The 24,527-nt window shown below is 52.7% G+C and overlaps 1 protein-coding gene across 1 annotated transcript in view; it reads right to left on the bottom strand.

Moving 5' to 3' along the window:
- The window catches only part of LOC128271817 (uncharacterized), an 88,692-nt gene extending 65,691 nt beyond the window's left edge, over positions 1-23,001 (bottom strand). The window contains exons 1-2 of the mRNA XM_053009471.1: positions 22,786-23,001; positions 19,577-20,624 (exon numbers count right to left, since the gene is read on the bottom strand). Of these exons, the coding sequence (XP_052865431.1) occupies positions 19,577-20,105 (529 nt within the window). The 5' untranslated portion in view covers positions 20,106-20,624; positions 22,786-23,001. The remainder of the gene's footprint in view (positions 1-19,576; positions 20,625-22,785) is intronic.
- Between the last annotated feature and the right edge of the window lie 1,526 nt (positions 23,002-24,527).

The following is a 24,527-nucleotide window of genomic DNA, read 5'->3' on the forward strand; positions in this document are numbered from 1 at the left end:
TCTACAGACTAACCAGAAACATCACAGAAAACATAAAAAATAAGAAATCAACAGGACTAGTATTGCTGGGTACGGAAAAAAAGCATTCGACTCCATCTGGCATAGTGGTCTAGTATACAACTTAATCCAAACAAATTTTCCCAAACCAATCCCCAATCCAGTTTAATGTATACATCTCGGACATCGCCAGAGTCCAAAACTGCACACAGTATCAGCGCCGAAGGGAAAACCACAAACAGTGTCACTAACAAACTTAACGGAGCCCTTCAAAAATACTCCAATTATTGCCACACATGGAAACTTAAAATTAACAACACAAAATCTGAGGCCATATACTATACAAGATGCACAAGCCAACGCCGAATCCCAGGCCGTTGTTCAAAAATTAACAACACCGAAATTCCATGGAAACAATCAGCAAAATATTTAGGAATAGTGCTCGATAAGCGTCGAAAGCATAGGTATTAAATGTAAAAAAATATTCAGACTATCAACAAGAAACCATTTCCTTATCTACACATCATTAATCAGACCAATCATGTCATACACGGCTTCCATCTGGTCCTGGTTCTGTGCTCAAACACACTTACAAAAACTCCAAACAATCCAGAACAAATGTCTGAAAATCATCCTCAACCTACCTCCCATGGCACATGACAACAGACATCCACAAAATGGGCAACATCCGCACTTTCCGTTGCAAAGTTGACACAAAATTTCCATCAAAACAACAGAAAGTAGTTCAGGAAGTAGGACACACCCCAAGGAAGTAGGACACACCACACCCAACCTGTTCAACCAAATGTAAATTAGTTAGGAAATAAGCCCAATAGCCTTAAGTTAGATAAGGAATAAGGTAATGGAGTTTTCGGTCCAAAGTCAGTCACAGTCAAACTTGCTGGTGGTTTTGTGGCACAATTCATCGGCCACAAGAATCCCTGATCAAAATCTTTGGCGCTGATTCGCCCCAGAAAAGAGTCCAAGTTCCAAGTCCGTCGTAAACCTCAACACCAACTCTGGCACCTGTCGGCACCCGGTCGGTCTGGACACCGAATCAGGACAACAGACAGGGTCCTGATTTCTGATGAAGGGAAGGTTCCCAGAAAGTAACTCACACAGTTTGCTTGGCCTCGGTCGTGGTCTGCCCCTCAGGTGGTCCTCCTCTTCTGGTCTCAAGTAGTTCAACGCATTACGCTTTAATGCGGAAGCCACATTCAGACGGCATAACAGCGGACGGCTTGTGTCACGCATTCCGCGGCGCGTATGCGGGTCGCGTGTAATCCGATGCTCGGCCTCGGGGTCTGGCTTTACAAGTTGGTCCGAATTACAAGCTTCAAATGCTGTCAATGCGCGGCTGGCACTTGACCCGGTGTTGTGCCCGACGACTTGACGGTCCCAAATCCAATGCTGTGCGTTCGCCCATTGACACCGTCTGCCTCTCTTGAAGCGTTATGATCACCATCCTCATCATCATCGTGAAAGACAACATTCGACGCGGGTCGCATCGAGGCGGGCCTCCAGCGGGTTCGCCAGCCGACCAGCAACTGCCGAGCGCACTCAGCAACAATCTTGCAGCAGCAGAGCGGGCCACCGCGCGAGTTTTCCCTCGTAACCCCGATATCGGCGTCGTCGTCGTCGTCGTCGTCTGGGTGAAACAAAACCTCCACAGACCACTTGACAGAGTGGTGGACATTCGAGAGCGCGCGCACACACCAATGCAGCTCGTTCGTCGGGACCGCTCGTGTCGTCAGCTGTGAAAGGGACGACTTTCTTCGGGCCTTTTCCCATTTTCCCATCACCCACACGCAGAGGGAAAACCATTCGCACCCACACACACACACAGACTGGCAGACGGTCGGCGTTGGAAACGGTGTGCCGGTCCAAGGACACAACACAACCCTCGCGTATCCTGCCGCCACGCGGTCCACGCAACAATGTAATGGCGGCGGCGGTGTCGGCAACGCAGTGAAGCGGATGAACCCAACGCCGCCGTTCCGTGTCTCGTCGCCCGCGCGCGTCATAACAACCGTCGGTAGCCAAACAAACACCCGACGGACGGACGTGCTGGTGGTGCTCCACATGGTTTTCCACGTCCCGTGTCCGTGTGTGGGTGCGGACGTTGTCGTCGGGATGCACACACACACTGGCGTATTTTTTCCGCGACACTTGACGCACTCCTCGCGTCCGACCTCTGGGGCTTTTCCGGCGGGCCGCCTTTTTTCTGCCAACCCCCCCTCGTGGGAGTCGAGCGTTGACAATTGTCCTTGAACTTGACGCTGATGTATGCCGTTCCGATTTATGCTGGCACCACTCGCTCTCTCTCTCCCACTCAAACACTCTCTCTCCTTCGCTCGTGGACCGCATGGCAGTCGATTTTCCTCACGGTCCTCGCCTCGCACACACCTGGCTCCTTTGGGAGGGCAGGACAAGGTGGTTTCTTGGTCAGGCCCCGGCCTCCTGGAGGGTTCTGTAACCGCAGCGGAGCGCACCGGCCACCTCCATTCCCCACCCCGTTGATTGCTCTGAATGCAAAAGTGATTTTTTTGTCCCTCATCTTCTCGGTGACACATTCGCGGAGCGCCATCGCCCGTGTTTGGCAGGACGAAAACCAGGTTTGTGCGCTCATTAGCTTCCCTCGAGTGGAAATGAAGTGTGGGGGGCTCTGCTGCACCGGCGACTACACCTGTAGTCCCACCAGCAGGAAGGCCCTCGCGACTATTGTGCCCTTTCAACGGAGGAGCCAACATCGACAACAACGACCGCGACACATCGCTCCTTGTGTGTGTGTGTGTGCGTGTTCATTATATCATCGTCCCTCGGGGAGCGCGGGGTAAACGGCGCGCCCATCACCCAGCGAGCGAGCGAGCCATCCACACGTAACAGGAGGTAATTCGTCGAGGACTTACTGTAACACTCATTAGTTCTTGGGTTCCCCCCCCCCCCCCCCCACACACACACACACACGTGTAGTGCCGTGTGTGTGGAGAGGTTGGCCCGGGATGGCTTCTTCAGGGACGGCTGCTTTTTTGTCGGAGGCCCCCCTCGCATGGCAAAGGCTCATCTAATGGCCACCGCGACACCAGCCCAGGTGCGCTTTGTTGATAGCCCTGGAGAAGGCCCCTTTGCTAGGCCAGGATCATCATGTTGGCCCGACCACTTGCTAATGAAACTCTCTTGCGGAGTTCTTGTGGAGAACCGAAGAGGCACTTTTAAATGGAGGCCCTCTATGGCCAGGGCGCAATATTTGTGATTACATCCGATTCTTTGCCAGATTTCACGCTCTGCTGGGTGCTCTCCTGGGGCCAGCACTGGCCTCAACAAGAAGAGAGAAACAAAAACCAATTCTCCAACTCTTCCCGGCGATTGGAGGAAATGAGTTTAATGATACCAGGGGCGATGCATAGTTAATGGGGTCGCTTTCCCCTTTTCGGGTTTTTGGAGGGCAAGATTTTCGTTGCGGGCCACCACGTTGAATAATTGTTGACCACCACCGCGAGCCACAGCTAGACGACGATCGCCGTCCGGGGTGCATTTTCCCCAAAAAGCCGGAGTCTCCTTCCATCACTTTGTTTACTCGACGCAGCGTAAAACAGAGCCGATGTGTGGTCAGTCAGCATGCCGCCGCCGGAAGTCAGAGGCACACATAAGTCCTTCGCCACCGCCAGTGAGGCCCCCGATCGGCCAACGGTGAAACAGCCGCCAATGGGATGTCGGGGATGCGGGGAGAATATTAATTAAAATTTGCATATTTAAAAGTGAATTCTTCAAAAATTAATACTTCATTCGACGCAGACGGCTTAAGTTCCGGTCGGTCGGAGCAAGAGGTTAAATATCCGTCACCCGGTGGACATTCAATCACAAACAAGATGTCAACGGCATCGTCGTCATCGGTGGGGAGTCCAGCCACTGGGGGAAAAGTTAATTTACTTTAGAAAAGGGAACCAAACGAGAACACACAGAACCGAGGCGGACTAGAAATAAAATCCTGCCACAGCCAGACGATTAGGCGAAAGAGACCAATTAGGAGGTCAGCCCCGTTCGTCTTCCATCACGGGGCACAGAAAACCCACACTCGAGATGTGGAAAATCTCGAGAAAAGTTTTATGTAGCGGAAAATGGCGGGACGACGACGGTCACTTCCTGGCGAAGGATGGATGATGCACTCACTTTGGCTGGGGATGGAAATTGCAACCGGGTCAACCGGGAACTGGACACACCGAGTTTACGACCTCTCTCTCTCTCGGGGATGGTCCCCTCCGGTTTCACTCCGAATCTCAAGGACACACTGTGGAGAACAAGCGCAGCGACGACGGTGTCGAAGAAAACCGAAACGCATTCTCACGAAAAACATTGCCACGTACCAGGGGGGAAAGGAACGCAGGGGGTGTGTGTGCACTACTGTGTGTCACGGGCGGGAACCCGAGAGACACCATGGGAAACAATAGCCGAGGTGGAGAAAACAAGAACAAAAAAGTCTGTCTCCGCATCTTGATGCTCTAATCATAAAAACAAGACAACGCCGGCGGACCGAGAATCGATCCTGGGGCACCCTCCTTCCGTGGGGGGTGGGGCAAGGATTCCATCGTCCCAGGATGCGCCGAAGGTCCCCATCATCCATCGTCAGCACATCGACAGAGTGGAAGAAAACAATACCCGACGATGCCAGCGACGACTTTTCTTCCATTTGTTTTGCGTTCTCCGCGTGTCTTCGCTGGCGAAGAAGCTTAGCGTGATGAATACGCGACAAGACGGCGGGAAGAAAGTCCCGGGAACGCACATTACGGGAATCCGGACCACATCCCGAACACGACTGCGGAATTCGCATCGTCAAGATCCTTGCTCTGCATTTTACGATTATTGCCGTTCTTGGAATTGATGTTCATTATCTCAGCGCAGCCACCGGAAGGCCCTCCGTGGAGGAAGACTCTGGCTGGCTGGCTAGTGCACACATTTTAGCCGAACACATCCTGCCACCGAAAAGAGTCCGGCGTTGACCGCGGGTCTCGGTTCGAAAAAGTAGCACGGTTCCTCTCCTGTTCCCTGCGGACCACAAACTCATTTTACTGGGCTTCGGAGTCGCCATCCAGACCAAGGACACCCACTTTAGCAGCCACAATCAGGACATCCACAGCCAGCATCCAACTCCCGTGTGGCCGTTTTTGGGGCGACCTACATCAACTGTCTGCGTCGCGCTCTGCGAACTCTGTCAATCAGTACCTAATTGCCGTAGGTCAGTGTCACGGCCACGCATCGCGGTTCTCTCTGTGTGGGGGGGCTATCATTTCCGGCTCACTGCGTACCACCGACACGACTGCTGACAACCAACACCACACCCACCCGTGTGTGTGTGTGTGTGTGTGAGTGTGGCCAGAAGAAAAAAATGGACTCGAAACCAGACCCGCCACCATCGCAGGCGCAGTCGGAAAAGTATGCTCCGCGTTCTGTGGAATGCCGGCTCGGTCCTCGGGGGGTGGTGGCCTAGGTGCTACGAGGGGGGTTCTGTCCGACAGGGTGTGGGCTGGTGTGTGGTCCCGACGATGTAAGTTTCCCCAGGTTTGTTCTCACGTCGAGTGTGAAATTGATTTGAAACGGGAAACGTGCACGTGTCTATCATTCCATTATGGAAGGGTTTCCACGGACCCCACCACCCGACCGCCAGTCCCCACCAATCCCCCCCCACACACACACACACAGAGTGATCCCAGCACAGTAATCTGCTTCGGCGGCGGCAGTCAGCACGACTTTTCCGCTGCATTGGGTTCCTTCATCGTCTCATTGTATGCCTTGAGCCGCCGCCGCCGCCGTCTCCGTTCGCTTCCTCATCGATTGCGATATGGGTTTTTCTACCCACCACCCCCTGGGGACATACACAGTCCGTCCGGACTGGATAGCGTGGCAACGATAAGCTGTTTTTCCCGAGAGTCGGCCTGGGGCACCGAAATGAAACAACAAACCCCGGTGGCGGCGGCCGACGATGGGGGACCGGAACTCGCTGAAAGGACGCGGGGGGTGGTGGCGTGGGGCGTTGTTATTTGATAAGGCAATTTTATGCGCCTGTGCCGACCAACCGACCGACCGGCCGACGACTGCCGATGGAGCGCGGGTCGTCGTCGTTATGCATATCAAGGACACCAACAAGGACCAAGCCGGCAAGAGTAGGTTACTGCGGGCGAGTCGCCACGGGGCTCACACACACACACGCTGGGGACTTCCGGGAAACGGGAAGAAAAGAATGGAAATCTTCGATCAATCTTGCCCCGTTTTCCGATAGTAAGACATTTGAAGCGATTCGCTGCACCCATTAATGGCGGGGGCTTCTGTAGCGCACCAACCAAGAGAGAGAGAGAGAGAGAGAGAGAGAGAGAGAGAGAGAGAGAGAGAGCCCGGCTCCTGCATGTTGATCTTCCGAGAGGCAATTCGTATTTTATGCTTTGCACGCATTGTAACGATAACAACCGATGGAAGTGAAACTTCCGTTCACACGGTTCGCTGATTAGAACTGGGTTCGGTGAACGTGAAAACGGGTCAAATAGGTTCCAAACATCGGTTTACAAAAAGTTTGAGTGCAATATTGGTGAGTTGTTGCTCTTAATACATCACAACAGTAACCTTAGCAACCCAGCCGTGTATTGAACATGGCAACCAAATGGACACGGACACGCTGATTCAGGATCAACCATCTGTGGTATTTATATCTTCTTGTATTTGAGAGCCAAATGGTGTGCGATCGTTTTCGGTTTGTTAACAGTTGCGAATGGCTTTGAAAATTATATTGTGACGCTGGAGAGCATCGTTCGCTAACGCCGATGCTGGCCTTATTAACCAGCTAGAAGACCTTTTTTAATTTTTATATGTGTGGTAGGCGAACATAACATAACTCTAATACAGATGTGTTAAACTTAGAGATGGCTGGCGCTGTCATTTTGTGGACCCGATGGGGCGTTAGTTGGCAAAAGACGGTTATATACGTAGGTTGAATTCTATCTCCTCATGGCTTAGTTATGGCTTAATTCATTCCTCTGATGTAACATAGTCACTATTTTCAGAACTCGCTAATTGCCTTTTCCGGACACATATATTTTCAAATAAATTTCAATCTACTCGAAACCACGGTAACCAAATATTGAAAGCCACGGTTATGTAGTAGTTTGGTGAGGGCGAAAGCAGCATCGGTTCTTGGAATTGGTCAATGGTAGTTTAACAAACCTGGCCCAAGCCAACCCTCTCTTGGTTTAACCTGTATTAGAGTGATCTTGGGCTAACAGTACCACGAAACATTAACCAATTATAAAGGCATAATTGTAACAGAACAAAGAAGTCCTAGGCTGTGTTCTATGGACAAAGGCGACGTGTAATATGTCAGTCAAACTGGAAGTCAGTCAAACATCAAAAGTCATTCACATTACTTATAGAATAGGCAAATCGCTCAGGCATTTGTTGAACTGAAACTATACTGAAAACAGAGGTATTGATAATTATTGTGAATGTGTTATATGAATCCAATAACCTTTTGGACGAATTTACACTTTAATTAATGTTCCTTCATAATAATTAATTAACGGCGCCGATCATCGTTCGTTTGAAGATCATCCTGCGTCATAAGCAGCAGTAAACATGTTCATTCTAATGAAAATTTGTTCTATTTCCGACATTCTACATTAGGTGGTCAGAAATGTGCTCGGTCGGCTAGTAGGTCATTGAAAAGTCCTAAATTCGAAAGATTCAAACATCCTGCCTTCTTTTTCATTTTCTATTAGGTCTAGGTGTTAATTCGTGCGGTTTTACAATACATGGCACTGCTCACTAAGTATAACGAATATTTTTGAAATGAAATATGTGTTTGACAGCTACTGTCATTACGCATCTAACGCAGTATAGATTTTTTGGTCAAAGTGTAAACAACACCTGTTTTTAGCATTTAAACATGTCAAGTTTTGTTCCTGATAAAGCCTATTTTGCTGGAAGTACTTTTTCATTACTGCTTGCATGGCAGAAAAAGGGGTTCTTGTGCCGAATCGTTACTGGTGATGAAAAGGGGAGTTATTACAAGAATCCTAAACGCAAAAAGCCCTGGATACAGCCTGGTGAACCAGGTCCATCGCAACCAAAGCGAAATATTCATTGCGCAACGGTTATACTGTGCATATGGTGGGATATGAAAGGTGTGGTGTACTTTGAGCTTTTAAAACCTGATGAAATTATTGAAGGACAATCCCATAAACAACAATTAATGCATTTGCAACAAAGCTTTGGCCATAAAACGACGAGAATGGGATAAAAGCCACGATAAGCTGATTTTTCAAAATGACAACGCTCGACCCCACATCGTAAAACCGGTCAAAACCTATCCCGAAAATGTCGGATGGGAACTGTTACCCCACCCGCCTTATTCTCCAGACATTGCTCCTTCGGACTACTATCTGTTCCGTTGCATGAGCAACGATTTGGCAGCACAGCGGTTCACTACTTTTGAAGGTATAGAATAATGGGTCTCTAACTGGATCGCTGATAAGGATAAGAATTTCTATCGACACGGAATCGAGGAATTACCCGAAAGATGGGAGAAAGTCGTCGCTAACGACGGGCAATACTTTCAATAAGTTAGTTATACGTTATGTTGTTGTAATTAGGTTATAAATATTGAATAAAAACCGCACGAATTAACACCTAGACCTAATACTTCCTTATTCCTTATTCCTTATCCTTAATTCCACCTTTCATAATTTAAATTCTTTGATTCGATCCTCAAATGAAACACTCGATGTTATTCGATGTTGTTCAATGTTAATTTGCACCAAACAGGCTGTATTGGTGCCAAGGACTTCCCAGTCGAATGCAACTCCAATCCTTAACTGTCCAATCCGTTGCTCTCCTGCTCACATCTGCGAACTTGGTACAAGGAAACTCAGTTGAAGCTACACGACAAATCGTCACCTATTGTTATTAGCTTACGAAGAAGTCCCATACTAAATGGTTCATCCATAAGTAATTTGTCACATCGCCCGATTCTCGGTCCGTTCTCGCCCAGAATCTTGTTCCCCAGTATGAAGTCACAAAAAAAAACCCAAAAAGACCAAAAGTAACACACCCAGACGGGCGGGGGGGGATGTAGGTGTTTGCTCTGCAAAAAAAAGGAACGTGCCACGGCGCGGCACTGCACGGTGTGTGCAAGATAATTAAGAGTACAGTGCACTCGCTGGCGTGGCGTGGCGCAAGTGTTTACTTGAAGCTCATTAATTTAAGACCCCGACTGTTTTACCAGGCACCTCCCCCTTCTGACATTTCCTCCTTGGCCCTGCCCGCGAAACAGACACACACAACAAGGCGCTGATCTCTTCGGCGCGATGTGTTAATTTCCAGCGACATCTCGCGCCACTTCCGACAGGCCGGACCGGGCCGGATCGGGACGGATCATCGCTCATCATCAGCAGACGGTGCGAAAGTTTGTATTGATTCAGCAAACCACCACCGCACCACATCGCTAATTTAAAGCAAACACCAGACACACGCACGCACGAGGAGCGTTCACTTTCTTCTGCGCCGCTAATGAGCCGTTGTCAAACTCCGCGCGACGCCCATCCGTGTGTCAAGTGTCCCGCCGGAACAAGAGATGTGCGCACTGGACACACGCGGGGTCCTTTTTCTCGCCATCGAGACTCTGGCATCAAGAGCAGCGTGTGTGCAACAACAAAAACAGCGTGTTAATGTAATATTCTTGCCGCAAGGGCCGTCGCGGCGGCTGATTGCAACAAAAAACGCATCCTGTGTGTAAGGCAAGCGCAGAGTCCGGCATGTGGCCGGAGGTTGCACATTTCGTCGGCCGGCAAGTCCGGTTCGGGTCCGGCTCCGGCGCGAGTTGAGCCAATATCATTGTGTTGTGAGTTTCGGTTCAGTTTAAAACCCGATTGCAGACGGAACATAACGGTTCGGGCGGCGTTCCGGGGTTACAATGCGCTACTACAGACAGGGCTTAACCAATATGCGGCTTGTGAAATGAGAAAAACAATCGACCAGACCCCGGATTCGGTCAACCGGACCATGACGGACCTCCAACTATGACGGATGAGGCCGCGCACCGATTCCTCAGCCCCACAGGGGTTAATCGAGGGTTTTGATTGAGCAAAGCCATCTCAAGGCACGGCTCGAATGCTGCTTTTGGGTGTGTTTTCGCCACTTTTCGGCCCAAGGGGCAGCGTACAGCACTCAACTCAATCACAGAAGCGAAAAAACGGGAACACCTTCGAGGTCCGAGAAATTACGCGAGCTACAAAATGAATAATCCCAACACTCAACGGCCAGTTGTGGTACAACAACGAAGAAGGAATCTCAAGTACTTCCTTATGACACTTCGAGAGCGCGGCGTTCGAGAAAGTCCCCGGGCGCCTTCCAGGACAGTCGGTGAAATGATTTCACCGTAAAATATGGCATTTAATCAGCGGCGCGCTGTTTGTTTCGTGCTCTTTTCCCTTCTCTTTTCGAGGCCCCAAAGGCTGCGAGCAAAAATCCATCATATCTGAGGCAGAGAGGTTGAGTGCGAAATAACCCGCCACACACACACACACACACACACCCATCCACAGGAGCAGCCACATCAAACAGGACGACCATTGTTGCAGCAGCAACAGCAGCATCGCGGAGTCCGCGAGTAGATGATGATGCATCGGAAAAGCAACTGAACTTGACCTCGCCGACGCCGCCGCCGCCGCCGAGCGTTCGTTGGCCATGCAAGAGCCCTCCACAGCCCACCAGGGGCCCCCCACCCGGCTCACCCTCCCCTGGGTCGCCACCGTTAGAAAAGCATTGCACACTCGGGAGAACCGTGACGCGGAGAGTTCGGTTCCGTTTTGTAACTGACCTCTGCTTCCCGCGGAGGACCTACCGTCCGTCCGTCCCTCCGACGGCCTCTGGTGCCGCTTCCGGCAGCAGCATTATGGACCACCACCGCCACCGCCGTGACAGTGGCAGCGCGAAGGAAAAGCTTTGCCCGGACCTCTAGGCGCGCCGCTGCAGCGCGGATCTGCGCCGAGGCCTTTTACAAGAAATAAAATACTCCGCACAACATTGATCATGCATCACGATTGGTAAATACAACAATCGCCCAAGAGGTTACCCACCACACCGCGGGGCCCTCCACCCCCTCCCCGGGGGAGAGATCGGGCATGAAATACGACGACGTTGCGCGCGCCGCGCGCCCGACCCGACTCGCGGGGCGAATGAATCGGGACGAAAAAATGAAGAACAGGTTTATTAGCTTTAGCGTTTTCTTTTCCTTTCTCTCTTTTTCCTTCTCCCTCTCTCTCACGCTCTGAATCTCCCTCTGCCTCTCTCTCTCACCGGGGCAGCATCACGGCGCGGCCACGGCAGCCACGGCGGTTGTATTCTGCGCGCAACTTCTTGCTCTTGCTTCTTGTGCGCTTTGCTGGGGAGCCGAGAAGAGCCAACCCACGGGAACCGCGCGGCCACACACAGGAGCCCTTCAAATTGGTGCATCCCTTGCGGAGTCGCCGCGGCCGCCACCGCCATCGCCGCCCGAATTGTGGTGATCCGGCGCGCGAAGTCCACGCGGGTCGTGCGGGCCCAACGAGTCCCGGTCGTGTCCCGCAAGCGGTGGGATAATGTAGGGAGGGAGCAGAACCGAGGGAAAAAAGGTTAATGATCGCGGGCACCACCACGGGCTGGCGGGCGAAACATTATCACCACATTTGGCGGTCGCTGGGCGACGAGCCAGCGAATCGATGGCCCAACTTGGCGACACAATCCCCGGGTTTTGGTCTCCTCCGCTCCTTGCCAAGCCAAAGAGGTGTCGCTACGTGAGCGAGCGATCGGGAGAGGCACATTCCTCCGACGAGGGGGAACTATTTTGGGCCGCGCGAGATCCGGACCGGAGATGTTCCGGTTTCAGCAGAGGGGGCTGCTCTGCGATCAGCAAACCGACGGGCGCAGCTTGGAACCGGGTTTCAAATAAGGACGCTCAGCTCAGACGCTCTCTCTCTCTCGCTCTCGCTCTCTCCTTGTCTCAATTGGACGCCGGGCACGCACTGCAGAAGTTTTGAAGGTTCGCCTGCGAGTTGATTACGTTTGCGCAAAAACGTGCGCACGCGAGCAAGCAACAGCCGCCGCGCGCATCTGCATACGCACACGCCGCACACGCACGCACGCACACTCTACTAGGAGCAGTGTCCCCCCCGCAACACAAATTATACTGATTGCTCTCAGGGGCCCTGGCTGACTGACTGGACGCAATTTGCGCCGCAGCAAAACCGTCACAGCCAGCAGCAAACGGACGGGCACATGCGATTCCTGGCCAGGATAAGTACTTGCGGCCGTCTTTGCGGCCTGCGCGCAGAATGATTGATTACCTTCGCCACGCACCGCCCTGTGCGCCGAGAGTCCAATACCCGGACACTTGCGGACCATTGATGAAGGCAAACGCGGCCAACATTCACCGGAAACTGGCAGACAAGGAGTGGAGCTTGCAGTGCTTAGCGCCACCTTTTTGGGTGCCGGAGCACCTGCGCAACGTGCGCGGTGACTTCTGGCGCGTAATTTGTGTCCTAAATTATGCTCGTCCGAATGTCCGAATGTTGTTCGAAAACCGTTGGCATGCAACGACATGCACGCACGCACACACGCAGAAAGTCGTGAACCATTCGAACACTTTGGTGGACGACATTGCGGTCCTTGCGGCGTTCCGTGCAACAGGGGCCGCGGCACAGATTATAGGTGTTTGATCCACTTACTCCGCAAAGAGGCCGGAGAGATCCGACCCGGTGCCGAGTCCTTCTTAATCCCCCCCCCCGCGACATCCTCGACCAGTTCTCGGTCGGTGGGTTGTTTATTTTATTGCAGCCAAGTTGGGGTTGGGCCGACCAGACTCCCCGCGGCCGATAGGTTGTGACGGATACCGGCTCCGACTCTCGAGAGCCGACAACCACTTGATGAGGGTATGCCGTGACGTTTGAAGAATTCGCGGGCGCTCGCGCGCGCCCGAGATTCGAGTGCCACGACGCGCTCCCGGTAGGGGCATTAAAAAGGAATCAAAAAGTAACTAAAGTCCTCCACGGACTCTCTCACTCTCTGCGGCCCGCCACTCGCGGCCGGTCCTCTCGTGGTGGAGCCGTCAACATTGTTGACCCTTTCGCGGGAAAGATCTGGCCGCCGCCCCGACCGCCATTCGAAGCTCACTCTTCGCCCCCAAAAGCCGGTTTCGCGCGCGCGAATCTCTGCGCTCAAGGTTTTTGCTCTTCCGGCCCGGCCCAGCCCGGACTTGTTGGAGGACCCTCTCCACAAGTCCAACCCGGGCGGAAGCTGCCCGATACCCTCTCGATTGTCTCTCGAACGGCCCCGGGGGCCGTCACAAACTATCCGCCAGCCAACGGGATCAGGCAGCCAGCCAGAGAACTGAAATAGATCAGACAGCATACAATTATGGTCGCGGCCCGGTTCCCGTCCCGGAATCGGCTGTTCTCTCGGAACTCTCTTCTTGACAGCCCCAGTCGGCCGGCCCGCGGGAGCTCTATCAGCGAACTGCAGGCGCCCCAACCCAACAACTGGAGCATAAAAAACAAACCTGAATACAATCCGCGCTCGTTCCCATCGACAAGAATTCCATCCCATCGACAGTCAATGAAATGCAACGCGTTTGGAGTGGATTTATGCTCCGCAGGTTCTGCTGCAACAGTCGAAGCAGCGTCACGCACACACACCTTGAGAAACGGTCTGTCGCTCCCGATGCGGAACCGGAACCCGGCCGGCCGTTTAATTGAAACATTATGATATGCCCGTCATTGGGTAACCTGACTTAGATCCCTGCGCAGCAGGGTTGCCCAAGATCCCCACCACCACGCCACCACGCCACCGCGGGTTGCCGGCCGCCGAAGTGCAGAGCAGGTTGACGACGATGGCAAGTGTCCCTTAGCCCAAGAGAGCGCCGCGCGGCAATTGCGAAAATCAATTTGATTGTAAATTTTATTCCATCCGTCCCCGCGCCACGGTCCCATTTTCTTCACTGCCCCTCCCTTCCTTTCCCTCCCTTCCTTTCCACTCCCTCTGTCTCGAACCAGTTGCACGAGGTTCTTTTGCCGCGTTCCACGCACTCCTTCTCCGGTGGCGCTCTGGATGGTGGCGGCTCCCATTCTGCTGCTGCTGGCGGTATCAGCTGGCGTGATCCTTAATTTCTTTTGGCCTCACACACACACACACACGCGCGCGCCGCCGGTCGCGACTCGAAAGGACAGCTGCGCGGATGGACAACGTAAATAAACATTCCTCTCCGTGGTGAGTGGAGTTCTCGGACGCAGAAGGCATCCGCGTCCGGCCCAAAACACTACTGCGGGGATGCATTGTCGCACAGACCTCATCCGCTCCCCGTGCCACCACCCCGCGGCGTCCGAGTGGTTTGACACCTCGATCAAGCACGCGGCCGCCGCCGGCACGCGGAAGTCCCTCAGACAAATGGCGTTGGCGCGCACACGTTGATTAAGTGCGACGTGACGCGATGCCGCGCCGCTGCTCATATTGCGGCGGGTTTCGTCGTCGAGTCGCGGGCCACCACCACCCCACCCCGTCAGGAGGGCGGGAGTCATGCGACTCCCGCGCCAGTCTATCAATCATCATCGCTAGAGAGAGAGGCTCATGCATTGTGTGGTGGTGGTTCAGCGAATGATCGATTCTATTAGGTCTGCCAATTAATTCGTGAGGTTTTTTTTTGCGGACATTTGTAACCAAATTACAACAACAAAACGTATGACTATCTTAATGAAAGTACTGTCCGTCGTTAGCTGCTACTTTCTGCCATCTTTAAGGTAGTTCCTCTATTCCGTGTCGATAGAACTCCTCATTTTTAGAAGCGATCCAATCAGGGACCTATTTTTCAATACTTTCATAATAAGCAAACCCCTGTGCTGCCAAATCGTTACTCATACAACGGAACAAATACTATTCCGAAAGAGCAACACCTGGTGAATACAGCAGAGGGGTTAGTAGTTGCCATCCGACATTTTCGAGATAGGTTTTGACCGGTTTTGCGATGTGGGGTCGAGCGTTGTCATGTTGAAAAATCAGCTTATCATGTGTTTTATCCCATTCTCGTCGCTTTTTGGCCATATCTTATGGCTTTATGGCCTTCAATAATTTCATCAAGTTCTGAAAGCTCAAAGTATACCACACCTTACATATCCCACCATATGCACAGCATAACCTTTGCGCAGTGATTTTTTCGCTTTGATTGCGATGAACCTGGTTCACCAGACTGTATTCATGGCTTTTTGCGTTTAGGATTCTTGCAGTAATTCCCCTTTTCATCACTAGTTACGATTCGGTACAAGAACTCCTTTCTTTTCAGCTGCGCAAGCAGAAATTCGCAAATGTTTTTCCTTCTTTTACTGTCTCTTTTTTCAGTTCTTGTGGAACCCATAAAGCATTTTTCTATGGCGATGGGAAACTGTCGTGGGGTCAACTCCTAAAATTTTTGCATCTGACATACATTCTGATCGAGCAATGTCACCAATTCTTCATCATCAACCTTTTTTGGCTGTCCAGCACGCTCTTTGTCTTGCAAGCCAAAATCGCCAGTTTTTAACCGCGCAAACCACATCCAACACGTTCTCTCAGCAAGAGCATGTTCCCCATAATCTTCCATTAAAATTTGATGACTTTTGGTAACAGTTTTCTTCATATTGAAGTAATGAAAAAGTGTATTCCCCGCAAAAACACTTTACCACGAATAAAACTCGACATTTTCAGATGCACCGCACGAGTTAATTTGCAGACCCAATATTTCTTCTCTCACCCTGTCTCTCTCTCAATGTTGGTGGCCGCCGCTGCCGCCCAAAAAAGTGCGAAAACCGGAAAAAAGCGTGCGCCACTCTTCGATGCGCTCTGCATCGCGGCGACGACCCCCTCACGGAACCCGAGTTCCCCGAGAGAAGCTCCGGCTGCAGTGTGTCTCACCTCTATAAGAGCCGCGCGGAGTGGTGCAGAAAGGATGCGCGGGGGATTGACGAAAATAGACATTCGCAACAGTGTTGCTGGCGGCGGCCCGTGGTGCTAATATTAGCGGCCGCGTGCAATTTTGCTCAAACAGGGCGAACGAACGGCGTGCGACCCGCGAAACGGATGCGCGCGCGCAAGATCGCCCGATCGTCCGTCCGATCGCGCTGCACCTACTGCGGAAAAGTGCATCGGACATCGACAATCGAGTGGATCACCCCGTGGTCCGTTTTCCTTTCCCTCGATTGCGTCACCACAGCCGGCCGCCGTTCGGAATCCCACCGAAAGGCTGTGGCGGCGACGAGCGTCCTCCGCGATCCTTTCGCTGCGGCGCGCGCAGTTGTCCTTGCGTGTGCGTGTGGTTTGTCGCCAAAGGAAGAACCCGAATGCCTTCGCGTCGTTCGCCGACCTCACGAGCGTCTGCGTCCACCAAAACCCGGAACCCGGAAGAACCAGTTTGGCCCAGTTCGCTCGCGCCCTCTTTCGGCTTCACCGTTTCCTTCGCTCCGCGGGGTCCGGGGTTCCTGGCACACCGATGGGAAAAAGCAAAAATACTCGCTCTCTCTCGCTCACTCGAAGTCCGAGCCGGAACGGATTGACGGAATTTGCATACAATGCAAGTCCTGCAAGATCTGGACCTCCGACCGCTGACAAAGGATCCAAATTACGTTTTAATTTACGCGCACTCGCGGTTCCGGACGCCCGGTCCCGGTTCCTGTTCCTCTCATTCCCGCGCGCCCGCCGAGTGATGCTCTTTCGCAGAAGCTGTCAAAAATACAGCATATGCTGCTGCCGCAGTCAGTGCCAGGGCGAGCCAGGAACTATTAATAATTTTCTAATTAGACGAAATTCCACGCACGTCACGTGGCTTTTCGCACGGACCAGCGCCGCGCGAAGATGATGATCTTTTTAGTGTTCCGCATGGCATCCGTCATGGACGTCTCACTCTTGGCAGGCCGGGGCTTCACAGATTTCAGAGGCGCCCATCGGAGTGTCTCTACTTTCTAAAAGCCATTACATGTCATGACAAGGACGCCATTCGGTTATGTGGAGCGCGCGACTTCAAGAATCTGTAGTCGTCGAGGAAGAATATTGGTGTACCCTGACGTCTCGGTGCGTCATGTCGCCGCAACCTCTTCTTTTGTCTGGAGACACTGACCACTGATTCATGGGGTGTCAAACAAAGCGGTGCCAATCCCCTTCACATCGTGGCGCACACATCATTCGAAGGAACGAAATCGGATTAAACACCACAGCCCACCCAGCCCATCGGATCGTCCTCCTGTCTCACCTCCTCAAGGAGGCAGCATCGGAATTGAAGTCCACCGTGCCGTGAAATGAGCTCCCGGCAAAGGGTGCGTCGTGTGTGCGTCAGATCTCTATCTCGGAGAGTCCCTTCCTCGCTCTAAACGACTCAATCAACACCAGCAGCTCCCTCTCGCGGCGGTGGTGGCAGGTAACCCGAGAAACCCGCGCGTAAATCTTTGCCCAGCCCGGAAAACCGGTTCCACGACCGCGAAAAATTTGCGGCCCACCGAAAAACTGGACCACAGAGAGACTATCCATGCGGATGACATTTGATACCTCGGTCTCTCTACCCTGTGTCTCCGGTCGATGTGGAGAACCTGGAACTGGAAGCCGAACCGAAACACGGGCGCGGACACGGTAACAGGACCATTTAAGCCATTAAGGCCCCAGTTGCTGCTAATGGGCACCTTCTGGGATGGCGACTAACGAACTTTGGCCCGAGTGTAATGCCAGCTAATAAGTAGGTTGCGTTCGATAAGGACGCGAAAGCGATCACCAGTCGGATGCTTCTTCTTCCTCTTCATGCGGGCGCCGATCCTTAACCGAATTTCACGTGGCACGCACGCACGAACACAGCACACGCTGCTGCTGCTGCTGCGCTTATCTCGGAATGGCCGATCGGATGGAAATTCGCTCGGCCTCCGAGGGAGACGAGAGAGAGAGAGAGGTCATCGCAAGTGAGGCATGATTTACGATGATGGTTGACACCGTCATCAATCAACCTCCTGCACAGCACAACCTAGACAAACCTATTCGCGGACGCGGACCAGCCCACCATCCCGTTCTCCGTGTTGTTTCTGCTGCAGGTTCCTTCTCCGGCAGGAACCAGTTCCGGGAGCTGCATTTTCTCCGCATTTGCCCAGAGAGACGATGGTTTGGTGTTTGCACGTTAGGTCCTTACATTACTAAGCACCATGTCTCCCCGCCCCCCGCGTAGCGACAGTTTTTCCCCGTCCCGCGCCCTCGGTTTCTGGGGCCCCCGAAGACCTCTCCCGGATCGCCGACCGACTCCAGCAGCAAACGCAGCATCTTGCCGTCCGCCAGGATCCACACTAGCTGAGTGTGCGCGCCGGCCGGGACTAATCGGCGTCTCGTGAAGTGCCTTGCCTTGCGTGCCAAGTTTTATTTAGCATACAAACGGCGGCGGCGGCGGCGACGGCTCAACTTAATCCTCGTCCGTGGTCCGTGCTCGCTCCCCGGCCGGAGAGGCCGGCCCCCGAAAGTATAACAAGTAATAATTGCACAAGTGGCACCGACCGGGACCGGGGCCCGTCCGGAGTGGTGTGGAGAGAGCGCAAAAACCGGAAGGTACAACAAAATTACACAACACACAGGCACAGGCGAGTGGCCACGGCGCGGCCACGACGCCATTTTTCCACCCAACAGTTGTGCAAATAAGAACAAATAAAATAAATTCTTCAACCCGCGGACGAGCCGGACGGGGATCGTGAAACAATTCACCGTCCGTGTGTGCGCGCGCGTGCGTCTGTGTTCGTGCGAACGAGATAAACGGGGTCGATTATGTTGCAGGGGGGTCCCTGCTGCTGGCTGGTCGGAATCGGGTATTTGCGGCGAGGCGTTGGCGCTTTGCGCGTCGCTAGAATGCATTTTTGGACTTAGTGTCCGCAACTCCGAAGAGCCGAGTGTTGCGCCGGCCATTTTGCCTTTTTGTTGCCCTCTCGCGCCGGTAGCACCCGCCGGCGGACTGGCGGCGGGTGGTGGACCGGGCGGGACGGACGGACAGCGCAGCGCACGGTAGAATGAAGGTAAATAATTAAATAATATAATTATGGTAATTCGATGCGAAAAAGGACGAGTCGGCAGGCCGGTGGTGGAGAGCACGGTAAGTGAGAGCCCGTGAAGGCAAACAGCACCTCCGGGGTCCGGACACTCTCAAGGGGTCTCTCTCCCTCTCCCTTCCGCCCTCTCTCTCTCTCTGTGGAGGGAAAGAACGCGAGCGAACGAACTAACGATCCTGGCGCGCAGCTAACCGTTTGGAGGAGCCGCAGCGAAAACCCCGTCGTGGAGCTAATGCTAAACCGGTCCCGCCAACCCTCTCGCGTACCACCCCCTCCCACCCCTCAGTCACGGGTCGGGGGGCTAAGTAATATGGCGTGGCGTAGAACGGTCGGCGGCTGCCGCGGAATAATAAAATGTTGCACACAAATCGGGAATCGCGTGGGAAATCGATCCTCCGCCCGCCACCGGCGTGCGATGCGTGATCTTCCCCCCCCCCCCTCACCCCTTACAAAACACTTGTGCGCGAGGACACACTTACCTCCGAGATGCTGCGCCTCGGCCGGATGGTGCGGGATGCCCGGGGACCGCCGGTGCACCGTCAGCGCCATGCTGGATGTTCCCGGGGTGGACGCCATCGATCCGGTGGAGGAGTCGCAATCGAAGGATCTCGGCTGAGAATTATGAATCATATTATGCTTCAGCTCTTGCAGCTCGGACAGCTTGGGTATGTGAATGCTAACTACCGGCTCCGGTGGCACCTCGCCGTCGTTCAGGGCCCGCTGCTCGTCCTGCGTCTGGGCGCGGCGCAGGGCCGTCTGCAGGGCCATCACGCGCTGCCGCTCGGCCGTCAGGCAGCACTTTTCGCAGTTGCAGTGGCGGTACTTGCAGTACCGCTTGTGGCCCTTCAGCCCGATCTTCAGCCCGTGGTTGCGGCACCGGGCGCAGTTCGGTGGCGTTCGCGGATTGAGCGAATTGTTGCACGAGCTGGACGCGGTCCCGTTGCCGTCCGCGCGCGAATCGTACCCGGAGTCGGACATTGCTTCCGCCCAACGGTCCTGTGACACCATCCAAGAAACGCACCCAGCCGCGAACCGCGGCACGCGAAACGTCGGTGGCCCGGGTCGCGGGTCGACGAGCACTTCTTTCCCTCGCTCTCCTTTTTTCTCTCCCTCTCTAGCTCTCTCGCTTTGCGGCTTCTATCTAGCTCTTCCTCTTCTCTATACTGCTCTATCTCTCGCCTACAGCCTACACGAAACTTTCCGGATCCCGAGCGGCACTCTGCGGAACTAAATCACAATCGTCACTCTCAAGAAGTCCTGGTACACTCGCCGTTCCCACCTCGTATGGTGCCTACTTCTTTGCTTGGTTACTTCTGTCACCGGCGGGTCTACTTGGATCTGCACAGCGAAGAAACACTAGCGAACCTTCGCGGACCACAAAGGCGGCCTGCGGTGTGTTTGGGCATATTGTTTTCGCGTTTCGTGCGGCAGCGCGCTCTAAAGGGATCCTTGGTCTAGGGAGAAGTGTCACGATCGGGCGGCGTAATTCGCGAATGGTTGCTTGTTGGTGCCGCTTCCGGAGGCGATCTGCAAATAGAAACAACAGAGGACGTGATTTGTTTATTCCAGCCGACTCTTGCTATAGGATAAAGAAATTTGAGTTTTTCACAACAGTTTCCCACTAGATTCACTGCTCCCAAACTATCGACGATGTGCCAAACCGCGTCCAAGCAAAACAGCTGTTAAAAAATGACGGATTACTCAAAATGTCCAAACTTGTCACCATAAGTGAGTAGCAACAAAACGAAAATCGAACATATTGGGTTGGGGAAAAATTAATCCATTATTTTCTCGGTAGATAGCTTTCTGGTAATTTTTGATCAAACGAAACGAAATCGACCCATTCCTCAAACGATCGGGATCAAAGCGTGATAAAGCAGCTCAACCGGTGGTCAAACCAGGACTAACGGCCAAGTAGGTTTTACTGTGAATATGGTGAGACTTAAAAGGAGTCGTTTATTATGAGTTGCTCCAGTGTGGCCAAACGCTGAATTTAGATCTCTACTGTCAATAACCGTACCGTTTGAAGCTAGCGATTGGTCAGAAATGCCAGAATCGACCAGAAGAAAAGAAATAGGAATTGGAAGAATTCCGGGAGCTCGGTTGGGAAGTTTTAATGCATCCACCGTATAGTCCGGACCTTGCACCAAGCGATGAACACCTTTTTCGCACATTACAACATTTCCTGAATGATGAAACATTGAGATCAAGAAATGATTCTGAAAATGGATCTCTAGCCTTCGCCTTCAATAACAGAAGCATTATAAAGCTATCTTTGAAAAGGCAACAATTGGTCCAATAAAGTGGTGCATATTTGACGAAGATCGGAACACCCGAACATCTTAAACACACGTGTGAGACTCACGCAAAAATAATAGATTTCTTTTTCCCCAACCCAATCAATACGTAGCCCGCGAAAATTCAAATGTTTCGAACATTTTTTAACAGACCACGCATAGGGTTGCCCATCTAGTGTTTGGATTTTAAACTACCGATCAGTGGACTTTTAAAGCATCAAACTTCATTCTGGAAATTGTAAACATTTAGTAAAACATCTGACATTTACGAAATGGGACGTAATAAGTTTGTAGAAAATTTGGAAATATTGAAAACTTATTTCCAAAGTTGTGAGTCTTCAACTCAAAAAGTAAGAAATTTTAAAAAAAACATTTGACAAAAAAAGCTGGCAAAAACTCGATTTGTGGATCGAGAATTGGTGAAGCATGTTCGTGATCGACATATTCCGCGCAGTTCTTTGATGTGAATTTTACGTAAAGATCTTGCCATGAAGCCGTACAAAGTTCAATTGGTGTAGCAGCTAACGGGAAATAACCATCCGAGCCGTCGTACGGTTTGAAAATTGGGCGAAAGAAAGTTTGGCCGATGATGTTGAATTTTACCGAAAAATAATCTTTTCTGACGAAGCTCACTTTTCACCTCGGTGGGTAATAAGCCAAACTGTCGTCTTTTGGGGCTCCGAAAACTCCTTACGTCGAGCAAGAATGGGCCCACAACGAGTCTGACTGTTTGGTGCGGATTTTTGTCTGGCACCATCATCGGCCCATTTTTCTTCGAAAATGAAGAATGACCCGCCGTACACCGTCAATGGCGTATGCTACCAAGAAATTGGTTCATGGGTGATATTGAAGCTGAAAGCGATATCGATCTATTGGGCCCCAGTTTTCGCAGAATCCAAACACTAGATGGCAACGACTCTCTACAAGCAAGAAGGGCCCCGGTTGGCTAGGTACGTCACCCTAACACACCTCACAAGGGATTCAAACACATGCCCCCCCCAAGGACCCTCGCCGTGATCGCTTCGCCCGCAAGAACAAGAAGGAGTCCCCGGCCACCGTTTCTAGGTTTCGGACTTTGGAAAATTGTGCGTAAATTGTTGGACCGATAACGTCGGCTAACGCATGTAACGCGCAATAACCAATGGTCGGATGGCCGGGGTCCAATGTAATCGTGTTTACGCAGTGGCAGCAGAGCACAAAGTTGACAGTTTATTTAATTTGAGACTACAGAGAAACAAGCAAAAACCCCAGCACCGCAGTCAGTTACTTCTAATCCAATTTATAATAACTCTAAGAGCGCGCCCGGCCGCAGCCAATCCAATTACACATGCCCAGCTACCCCGGTAAATGATCGGAACGATCAATTGTGATAATTCTTGGGCTTTACTTACATTACACAGCTGGCTGGCCGGTTGGCTGGATCACCGACAAAGTCACTTTCGCTCGGGTTTATCAATTATTTGTGCGTTTGAGCTTCGCGAGGAGCGCAACAAAGTAACACGACGCACACGCACCGGTGGATATCTAGAAACAGAAAAAGCCCACGCTCAACGTTTGGTTCTTCTTCGCTCTACACCCTTTTACAGGCACCCGAAACACCCGACACCCGACGTGCCGCCGCCACCGCGCGCGGTTACAACATGTATCTGGGCTTCGCCGATCGCACTACGAAGAAGAGGAGATGCACTCTGTTTACACAACGGACGGACGGACGGACTAGGACTGTGAATTCACCACCAAACCGCCCACCACACCCAGCACCACCGACTCGACACTCGACGCAACCCGCTCCGCAAGGATGCGCACTTCTTCGCTCTCGCTGTGTGTTCGTTCGCTCGCGTGAGTTTTTTCGCACTTTCTTCACACGGACGGCCGACTACACCACAGCACCACACCACCATCAACAACAACAACAACAACGGTCGTGCGCGACACCGAACCCGACCATCTCCACGTGCTGACTCCACGCGCGGCCGGCGCGCGCGATAACACCCTTCTCCCCGCGTGCACTATCTCGCTGCTTTCGCTATCAAAATATTTCGCCAGCCCGAGTGCCCGCTTTTTTTGCGGCGGCTACACAACTATCTTACTATTGTTTCAGACACACACACGCACCGATGCCTCGGAACTGGCCGACGGAAAGCGCCAAAAAATCTGGCCACTGCTATCGCTATTTGCGCACACACCTCGTTAGTGTCAGACGCGATCGTCACCCCAACGGAACACTCCCTGCCTTCACCGGAAACCTGGTTTCGTCCGAACAAGCAACTTGTTTCGCGGAAAGGTGGTCAATCAATCGGCGGAAATGCGCCACACAAAGGATCTCTCGATCGGGATGCTTGGAATATGCTTGAGTTCCTCGGAACTACCACACCACCACCAGCAGCACAGAATTGAACCACCACGACCGGTGTGGTACCGAGAATGGCGCACAGAGAGCACAAACGGATCGCGATGCGAACGGGACGACGGACAGAACGGAACTGCAGCTCGCGAAGTGCATTGACGGTGACGACAGCAAGACGACGAATGCAACAGAGTTGACGACGACGACGCCGCCGAGCGCTCGGTGGAGACGCTCTCTCTCTCTCTCTCTATCTTTCTCTCTCTCTCTGTTTCATGTGCTCTCCTTCGCCCTTCTCGTTCGCTCGTCTCGGTTACGCTTCTCGCTCGCACGCCGATCGCGGTTGCTCCACGTACTACTACCAAGCGACTCGATACTAATCGCGCACCAACACCAACACACACGAGAGGACTGGTTTGGCGCACGGTGCCGCGAACGACACGCGCGCGGAACGCAAAACAAACGCACCAACAACTCGCGTGCTCTATGTACACGTCGCCGTCTGGTGGTGTTGGAGTCACTCGCACACAGTCTCACGTCGCGGCCTGATGGTGTGTGCGGTGCAACGGAGCACGTGTGCAGCATTCGGTGCAGTCAATACCAATACCACCATCAATCCAACTGGTTGCGACGGAGAAACGGAGCTTCCGAGACATTCAAGGGGCGGTGTGCAAGGGCATGCGAGGCGTTATTTGCATTCCCCAGCCCGCACTCGACACAATCGCACATTCCGGTGGAGCAGCGCAATTCCCGATCGGCGATGAGTGCCGCTGGACATTCGAAAGCAAC

Source organism: Anopheles cruzii, chromosome 3 (genome assembly GCF_943734635.1).
Source record: "Anopheles cruzii chromosome 3, idAnoCruzAS_RS32_06, whole genome shotgun sequence".
Lineage (NCBI taxonomy): Eukaryota > Metazoa > Arthropoda > Insecta > Diptera > Culicidae > Anopheles > Anopheles cruzii.